Source organism: Mytilus edulis, chromosome 6 (assembly GCF_963676685.1).
Source record: "Mytilus edulis chromosome 6, xbMytEdul2.2, whole genome shotgun sequence".
In the NCBI taxonomy this organism is placed as follows: domain Eukaryota; kingdom Metazoa; phylum Mollusca; class Bivalvia; order Mytilida; family Mytilidae; genus Mytilus; species Mytilus edulis.
This window is the reverse complement of record NC_092349.1, coordinates 48,456,446-48,466,626: the sequence shown is the minus strand read 5'-3', so window position 1 is coordinate 48,466,626 and position 10,181 is coordinate 48,456,446. Positions and strand designations below refer to the sequence as shown.

Here is a 10,181-nt window from a genome sequence, read left to right as displayed (position 1 = left end):
GTCGAATCGTTCTCGGGTCAATAGTCGTTTAAGGTTTTGTGGTTGCCGTTTACTTTGTAGAAGTGTTTCTGTATTAATTAAACGGCGCATCTTTTCATCCTGACCAAGAATAGGTAAATTTGCCTTTGCAACGGGAATAATTTTAAAGTTCCGGGGATTATGTGTAATAACGAACTGTATTTTATCGTTGTTATTACTCTGCTCCTCGCAGGTGGAGCGTAGTTGGTTGGTTGGGATCTGTTTTGCCATTTGAATTCCCCTTTCTATTAAAGTCTCTGGATAGTTTTGCTTGATCAAAAATGATTGTAGTTCCTCTAGACGGTCTTCTCTCAAATGTTCATCCTCGACTACTGTACATATTTTTCTTGCTAAACAATAGGGGATATTCCTTTTGGTATGAGATGGGTGGCACGAATTAAAATCTAAATACTGATGAGTATCAGTACCTTTGTAAAAAATATCGGTTTTAATTTCAGTGCCATCTTTAATAACAAGAATGTCTAGAAACGGTAATTGGTTAAAATTTTCATCCTTCGTAAATTTTATGGAGGTATGAAGGTTATTTAGTATGTCCGAAAATAGTTGGAGTTCTTCGTCGGATTTGTTCCAGATAATGAAGCAATCATCAAGGTATCTTTTCCATGATAATTCGAATTCTCTTGCAAATTCAACTCCAAAATTATTTTCAATTTCTTGTTACAGTCTTTGTTCAAGGAAGCCCATGACTAATGTTGCATAGGTTGGTGCAAATTTTGTTCCCATTGCTGTCCCCCGATGTTGCAAATAGTTCTTGCCATTGAAATAGAAAGAATTGTTTTCAAGAATTAGTTTAGTAGAATCGAGTATAAAGTCAACAGTGAATCGATTTGGTATTGCATCTCGATGTTTTGCAACCCAATATTGTATTGCCTCTATTCCTAAATCGTGTGGAATGTTCGTATATAGGCTTGTGACATCGAAGCTTACTAAACGAACATGAACCGGTGCTATTTTTGGCAGGTGTGAGAGAAAATCTATATCGTCTCTTATATAGCTCGGTACATATTTACACAATGGTTTCAAAATTATGTCTAAAAAGTTGCTTAGTCTGTGAGTGGACGACAAAAACGTTCAAATATATATACAACTTGTCTAAACATCAACCCAACAATGTTAGATCTGTAAATTTGCTTTCGCAAATTTTTGGTTCTTCCCTCGCCGGGATTCGAACCCATGCTACTGTGATATCGTGACACCAAATCGCCTGCACTGCAGCCGTCCCGCTAGACCACACGACCACCTGGGCTCTCAAAAAAAGAGCTTTCGGTGGGCATGTGTTACCTTTCCACGTCAGTTTTAATCTAGCGGCGTACTACAGTACATGATATATAAGGCATGAAGATGTTATTGTTACAGATCAGCTAAATTATCTATAGTAAAGGATCCTACAAATTAATGTAAGATACAGTCACAGAAAATAATTATATTCATAAGTACGTCTGAGTCAGTGACAACCCTACAACAGATGTATCCATCGGATCGCCATCAATGATGGTGATACATGGCTGTGTACATAATGTATATACAACTCGTCTAAACATCAACCCAACAATGTTAGATCTGTAAATTTGCTTTCGCAAATTTTTGGTTCTTCCCTCGCCGGGATTCGAACCCATGCTACTGTGATATCGTGACACCAAATCGCCTGCACTGCAACCGTCCCGCTAGACCACACGACCTATATATATATATAAAAACAGAAACACTTATGAAATACACAAACGACAACCACGGAACAACAATTTCCTGACTTCGGACATGTGCATACAAATGGCGCCAACAACCTTCACTATGGCTTTTTCAACTGTATTATGTTTATCGCAAGCACATTTTTGTTAAATAATTGTCAAGTATTTATTTAGAAAGAAAACGAGTTGTCTCTTTGACACTCGCATCAAATCTTATTTATATCAACGTACGGTACTGTCAATTAAGAAATGCCTTGATGAAACAGTCTGCTTTAAAAATAGGTATATAAATAAAATATTCGATACCTATGGTATGGAATTCATGTAAGTCATTTCTTGAGAAACCTGTAATCCATAAATGTGAGGTCGCCAAATTCCAATGATTCTCACGATCATTTCTTTTTTTGAAACTGTCTTAATAACTTAAAGACACGGTAAAGCTCTTTGTGTATCAAAGTTGATAATTGATTTTCTCATATCTTGCAATGATAGTATAGTTAGTTATCAAAGGCTTATAATTTTAATAATTGTACAACTGCATTGCAGTCGATAGTATTTCAAGAGTTGTCAACCCCGATCTATTAGTTTTAAGTCCATCCAGGCAGTCTGGATTATCCTGGTCGATTAATTAAATTAAATAAAGTTTGTAAAGATATACATTATCACTCGAAGTCACAGATGCATTTAAAAACTAGCATCCTAGTGGGAGATAATATTGTGGGGATAATTGTGCAAATCGTGATACAAGCATGAAATTTGGTATGGAGGTTGACTAAACGATAAAAATTAAAAATAAATCAGCTGCTGGCCATAAAAATTTTTCCATTTTTTCAAAATGGCCACCGCTCATTTTTAAAATGGCATCATATCCAATTCGCTACATTTCGTAAATCCTTTGGAAGCTGTGTTTTAGGTATAATCCAAAGACAATTTTGATAAAACGTAAGTAACAGTTCCTAAAACAATACATAAATGATGAAAAAGTAACTTCCGGTTCAAAAATGGCGGCAATTACGTTAAAAATGGCTACATTTCGTAAATCCTTTAAAATCTGTGTTTTGGTACATGTATAATCCAAAGTAAGGTTAAATAAAACAAAAATAACAGTTCCTAATGTACGATGAAACAATATTTAAAACATGAAAAAGTTACTTCCGGTTCCAAAATGGTGACAAAAACGTTAAAAAAGGCTTCATTTCGTAAGTCCCTTGAAAGCTGTGTTGTAGGTGCAATCCAATGCAAGTTTTAATAAAACGTAAATTATCGATCCTAAAGTACGATTACACAGTACATACACGACGAAAAACTAACTTCCGGTTCCAAAATGACGACAAAAACGTTAAAAATTTCATTATTTTTTTCATTTTCTTCTAATTTAAAAGAGATATTACTTAATTTGTTGATTTGTTAAGTTTAAATACCTAGTTTGGTTAGAAAAGGCAGTTTGCATTCCGTATAATTATCTGAAAGTTGCCAACACGCCTACCTCGTAAGAGGTAGGCCAGAACGGAATCGTTTACAGTTATCAACAACGCTGCATTTTTTGCATCTGCTTTTCAAAAGTTTCTGAAACGAGGGTGCAAATGCAGTCAAAGAAGTCCAATTTGGTTTCCAACTGTCAGTGTTTGTTTTTCTTTCATCCATGCAAACCTAGTGTTCAATAAAATTGAGAATGGAAATGGGGAATGTGTCAAAGAGCCAACAACCCGACCATAGAGCAGACAACAGCAGAAGGTCACCAACAGGTTTTCAATGCAGCGAGAAATTCCCGCACCCGGAGGCGTCCTTCAGCTGGCCCCATAACAAATATATATACTAGTTAAGTGATAATGAACGCCATACTAATTTCCAAATTGTACACAAGAAACTAAAAGTTAGAATAATACAAGACTAACAAAGGCCAGAGGCTCTTGACTTGGGACAGGCGCAAAAATGCGGCGGGGTTAAACATGTTTGTGAGATCTCAACCCTCCCCCTATACCTCTAGCCAATGCAGAAAAGAAAACGCATAACAATACCCACATTAAAATTCAGTTCAAGAGAAGTTCGAGTCTGATGTCAGAAGATGTACCCAAAGAAAATAATCAAAATGACAAAAATACATAAATACCATCAGACTACTAGCAGTTAACTGACATGCCAGCTCCAGACTTCAATTAAACTGATTGAAAAATTATGTCTTCGTCATATGAAAATCTGGCACAATCCTCCCCGTGAGGGGTTCAGTATCATACCATCATAACATATATGAGAAGAACATAACCCGTGTCATGCCAACAGCTGGTTTTTAAATAAATGTTTTTAGTTCCGATGCAAAGACCCTATAAATGAATCAATATTAACGCCAAAATATGCAAATCTTTAATGACCTGACAACAGTATCGTATCTATATCCCTTCTTAATAAGTATATTTAAAGGTTTTGTTAGTTTCTGAGGTGAATACTGACATTTTTGTGCTTTATAAAGAATAGTTCCATTTAATATTGGATGTGAAATACCTGAACGTATAATAAGTCAGACGCATGTTGAGCTATATTTACGAATGATGTCCTTATACCGATGATAAAATTTAGTAAAGGTTTTGACTAGTTTGTGATATCGAAAACCCTGGTGTAATAATTTTTCAATAATACAAAAATATCTCTCGTTAAAATCTAAAACATTGTTACATACACGAGCGAATCGTACAAGTTGAGATATATAAACACCGTAAGATGGTGACAAGGGACGTCACCATCTAAAAATGGATAAATAATGATAGGAAATGAGAAATCATCTCTTTTATCATAAATTTTAGTATTAAGCTTTCCGTTAATGATATAGATATTAAGATCGAGGAAAGGACAGTGGACATTGTTAGTATTAGCTTTATTTAAAGTAAGTTCAACAGGAGAATTTGTTTTAGTATACATACTGAAGTCGTCATTATTGAGAGCCAACATATCATCCAAATATCTAAAAGTGTTATTAAATTTGTGTATCAGATGTTGTTTCGATGGGTCTTTGCTGATTTTTGTCATAAATTGTAACTCATAACAATACAAAAACAGGTCCGCAATAAGTGGTGCACAGTTAGTCCCCACTGGAATTCCGATAACCTGACGATATACGGAATCTCTAAAGCGACTAAAAATGATATCCAGTAAAAATTCAAGGGCAGATATAGTATCAAAGCATGTCCAATTGAAATAGTTTTTTTGTTTATTGCTACTAAAAAATGACCTGAAAGAGTTTGAACATTTAATTAGGTGTGTGAATTTTTTCTTAATGAGAATGTGAGGCAAAGTGGTATCAAGACTTGATATGCTTCTCTTTCGATGTGCCTTGGAAGATAACCTCTTGTAGGGGTAGCATCATAAAGGCGCTGCTTCCTGACAAATCTTACCTTGTTAACAGCAAATGTTGATGTTGCCGTACAAGATGCAAGCAAATGATTCTATGATGTCCATGTCTCTGTCTTCATACAAAACTAAAGCGAGCAACAACATCCATTACATCTGGAAATAATTCCAATGTCTGCCAAGCTGACCCATTTACTTTCCCACCAATGCAAAAAACTGAAAAAATATCCTGTGTACATGGTATACTAATACCATTCTGGAGAAACCACATTTCAGTTGTACATAATAACAGTCCAACAGTATATGTTCAATTGATTCAAGTTCAGTCTTACAAAAAGTACAATATGGATTTTGCACTATCCCAATTTTGTTTAAAAACGTATTTGTTGCCAGAATTTTATGATTAATTCTATACTGAAGCCATTGTAGCTTAGCATTTTTTGTATTAGAAAATGGTAGTTGAAAAATCTATTTCCAATTTTGATTTTCTAAAACTAAAATTGCTTCCCATCTTTTTACTCCTGTAGGAACAGTGTTGTTTTTGTTTAGCACCAAATACATATCTCTAGACCCCTTTTTGCTTTTGAGAATGGTCTTTATATCTGGTGGTATGAAAGGAGATACTAATTTATAATCTCCTCTATTAATTTTTTTGGAAGTCTTAGAAATTATGCTATTATATTTCATGATGTCTATATCCATATGAAAACACTCCTGAAATTGATAAAAATTTAAAAAGGTACCATTCTCCCCAACAATATCAAATACATGTAGAATATTCTTACTATGTCAGTCTCTGAAAAGCACTGGTGTGTTGTCAATTTGGAATAGGTTATTTATCCAAATTGGACTGGAAAGAAAATATTCCCAGTCGTGCAAATTCATTTCTTTTTCAATTACCATTTGCCAAGCACCCAGTACATCTTTCCAAAATTTATTCTAAATACTTTGCTGTAGTTGCTTTACATAGCTATTACCACAACTAAAGAATCTATCTTTATCAACGCATGACAAAAATATATTTCGCCATTTATATTTACAATTTTTTCTAAAAATTCTTCTTATCCAAGTACATTTCAAAGCATTTATAAAAGCATGTAAATTAATCATTTTTAAGCCTCCATCACAATAATCTTTTTGTATTACATCTTTTTTCACTCTAGATCTATGAACTCGTGAGTTCCAAATAAACTTATACATAAGTTCATTTATCTGTTTAATAACATTTTCACTTGGATTAGGTAGTGACAATATTAAATGATTTAAAATTGGCAACATAAGTGTCTTTAAAACAGTAATTCGACCAATAACAGTAATGTTACGTCTAGACCATTGTTTGACTAGTCTTTATTTTTACAATATTTTCATCATAATTGATTTTAACTAGTTTATCTAAATCAACATCAAAATTAACACCCAATAATTTAAAGGATGTGCTTCCCCAAGTAAGATTTTGATTTGTACAAAGTGTCTCTGTGCTGTACTTTTTACTTCCAATCCAAATCACATGAGTTTTGGAAAATATTATATTCAAGCTAAATAAATTCTTTAAAAAGTAAATTATTTATCTATTATAGTAACTTTAAAAAGATTATGAAACTGAGCCTTATTTACTTAAAGAAAATAACTTTGAAACAAGGAAACGATTTACTAAATAAAGGGCAAGTGATCATATTTTGGAAATTGAAAGGGGCATACACAAGAATATAACAGAATATAAAAAAAGATGTGGTATGATTGCCAATGAGACAACTATCCACAAAAGACCAAAATGACACAGACATTAACAACTATAGGTCAGCGAACGGCCTTCAACAATGAGCAAAGCCCATACCGCATAGTCAGCTATAAAAGAACGTTTATATTAACATTGTTATCTAGATGAAATAGACGACGAAGAACATTTTTTATTTACATGTACAAAACATAAAGATTTGAGATTTGAATGTTACAAAATGTTAAAAAATATTTAATCCGATATAGATGATATAGATGATTTTGAGAAATGTTTCTTTTTGTCAATCGTGTACGTCAATTATGCAGTATGCTGTCCTATTAGTTAAAAAGTCATGGTCACTGAGGAGGGTGGACGCAACAACTGCATGATAGATGTATACATATGTACATAATGTTTTGTTCTTTTATTAATTTTTTTTTTATGCATTGTAAACTTATTTTGTTGATTTATGAATGCCTTCATCCTCATTGGGGTATAAATGTGCATTATTCAAATGAACAAATTATAAACTATCATCCCTTGTAAACGATTGAATAGTACTGTCTTCTGTTTTAATTATTTTTGTGTTGTTTTAATATCCTTTTCTACTTTATGAGTGTTTCGTTTGTTTTTGGTAATTGTAATTTATGTCTGTCTTAATGATTTGCTCTCTAAATAGTTATTCATTATAAAATAGCGGGTTTAAATCTACAATTGAAATGCTTTAGAAACTGAACCCAATTACGTCAATCTAGTGTGGCAATTTCCGATAAGTATTTTCACAAGGTGCAAATATCAGTGACACGTACCGTCCGGAGCACCTTCTATCAACTCAGGTTTGATTTGACCAGTCTTCAGTTAACAGTATTGTTTTACCGAGTCTTAACTACACTACAATAATAACAAACACAAAGCAATGCATTTAGCCGTGCAGACTAAGAGAGCCGGCGTTTAATGTATATTTTATATTATAAATCATGACATAATGAAATACAAATACATTCGAATGAGGTACACAGAAAGAATAAACATCTGAAACAAGTTTACTCTGTATCAATAAGAGCCCATATCTCTACGTATACATGTATGTATGTATGTATGTATATATATCCGTCTTTAACGTAACCTCGCCGCACAGGAAAAACCATCAAAAAACTTTATTAAAGAAAATTGATTTGGAAACCTGTGTTCGGAGCAAGTGCAAGGCACGCCTCGGGACATTGATGCCAAACTCCATCAAGAAAAAACAGCAAAATAATATACAATATCAAATATTATGAAACATTGAAGTTTAGTGTTGAACGTCTGCGGCTAGAATGATTTTCAAAACCAAGAACATATAAAACCCGCTTTCACCTCATTAACATAAGAATACTTATTGACACAATCCAAATGATTGGTCCACGTATCCACGTGTACAACTACACATAACAAAACCCGCCAAAAAATATATACCGTTCTTATAAAACGTTCCTTTTAGACAACATTTTCCCGCTATACTCCGAAACGCGGGAAAATACATGTCTTAACTACACTACAATAATAACAAACACAAAGCAATGCATTTAGCCGTGCAGACTAGAAACACAAAGAAAGGGCGGAAAAGCGTAAATGATATACAATAAAATGAAAATGCTAAAGACCTAGCTTCTTAGTAACTTCTAAACGATGTGCAAGTGAGTCTGCCACGTACCCATCTTTGGCAGTATCGACCGTGCCGTTTCCAGCAGCGTTCGTTAACATCAGCGTTAGCTGCGACAGTGGCTCCACCCGCCCTTAAAGAATGTAAACCTATGTTTATATCACCACAAACTTCTTTGAGTCTAGCTACTATACACTCTCTAGCCCTGGTATAACTCAGTTTTTTGTTCTTGTAAATTAGCGAACACCGTTTGCCTGATCTAAAAATAGGTTTAAATAAATACTGCTCAGAACTGGACTCAATTTTACAAATACTGAAATATTTGGACAATAAACTATAAGGACAAGCAGCAGACTCACCATTTGAAATAACTAATTTCTCCCCTAATCTATACTGATCGGTTTTGCTTTTGTCAATATCAATCTCTAAATAATTAGTTTTGAAATGAACATCTTTACATCGAAGAGAACTAAGCTCGTTGTATCTCAGAAAACCAGAGAAACTAAGAACAATCATACATAAATCCCTTAAAATAGCTATATCATCACTGTCTTTATATTTTATACAAAGTTCAATAATAGATTCAGAATCAATATGTTCCTTTTTAACTTTCGGTTTATGTGGTTGACGTTTAGAAGACTCCAGTAAATTGGTCACAAATGCATTTTCTGTGGGATCTGAAAAACCTCGAACTGTATGTGCCCATTTTATACCGTAAAAAGCTGACTGAACTACACTATAAGATGAACCTGTGTCTATCAGTTTGGTTAAATATAGGGCTACATGTATAGGCTTTGCTGGTAAAGATAGTCCCCCTTGTTTCAATATAAATCTCTCCCACCGTTTATAAGCATAAAAATATTTATTGTTAGTATTGTCACTTCTGGACTGCAGTAAATACGATGACATCTTATGTCCCAATTCGTCGAAGTCAGCCGAAAGAATCCCTCTATCTTGTATTTGCTCCAACACCCTGCTTTTCAGACCGATACCTGTAGGAAAGAATGAAATAAATTAAAACCTTATTTTCATAGCCAACATCCTGAAATCTGTGGATTTTCCGAACATACCATTTCTACCTCGGCCTTTTTTGATAACTGTTGATGGTAATATTTTACTATCTTTAATGAACGATTCGAATTCTACAACATTACCATTGACTTTGTGTAAAAGTGGCCAATATGGTGCTGAAACCCATAAAGGAACAAATAACGTGCTATCTGCTTTATCTTGTATAATCTTGTGTATACATCGGGATATGTCTGAAGGTGGTGACACAATCCAGTTATTTTCTTTACCCCAATGTCTATTAAAAGCATCAATACCTAGTGTACCTGGACACCAGTGTTTAGTATTGAATATGCTACATTTGGCATTGTAATCAGTGGCAAACCTATCTACGGTATGTGGACCCCAATTCTGATTAAAATATTCAAATGTAATATCGTCTATCTCCCAATCATCGCAATCGATAGTCTTGCTAATTTTATCTGCTTTAACGTTCTCTTGTCTAGGAACCCACTCTGGTACGATCTTAATGCAGTTTAATTTACATACATTAGCTATGTTAATTGTAATATTTTGTAAATCAGATTTCTTGCTGCCCTTTTTTATTATGTTTACTACGTTTTGATTATCTGTGTGCCACTTAACTGTTTGACCTTTTAATGACATAGATATAGACTGCAGTACTCTATAAACTGCCTCAAGCTCTCTCCAAGTAGAACTTTTCAATTTTTCTCCATCGTTCCAA

General features: G+C 33.9%; 1 protein-coding gene across 1 annotated transcript; it reads right to left on the bottom strand.

The window, feature by feature from the left end:
- Positions 1–8,437: 8,437 nt before the first annotated feature.
- LOC139526443 (integrase/recombinase xerD homolog) lies at positions 8,438–9,337 on the bottom strand. The gene has a single exon (XM_071321591.1). It carries the CDS (start codon positions 9,335–9,337, stop codon positions 8,438–8,440), a length of 900 nt encoding a protein of 299 aa, XP_071177692.1.
- Positions 9,338–10,181: the final 844 nt, after the last annotated feature.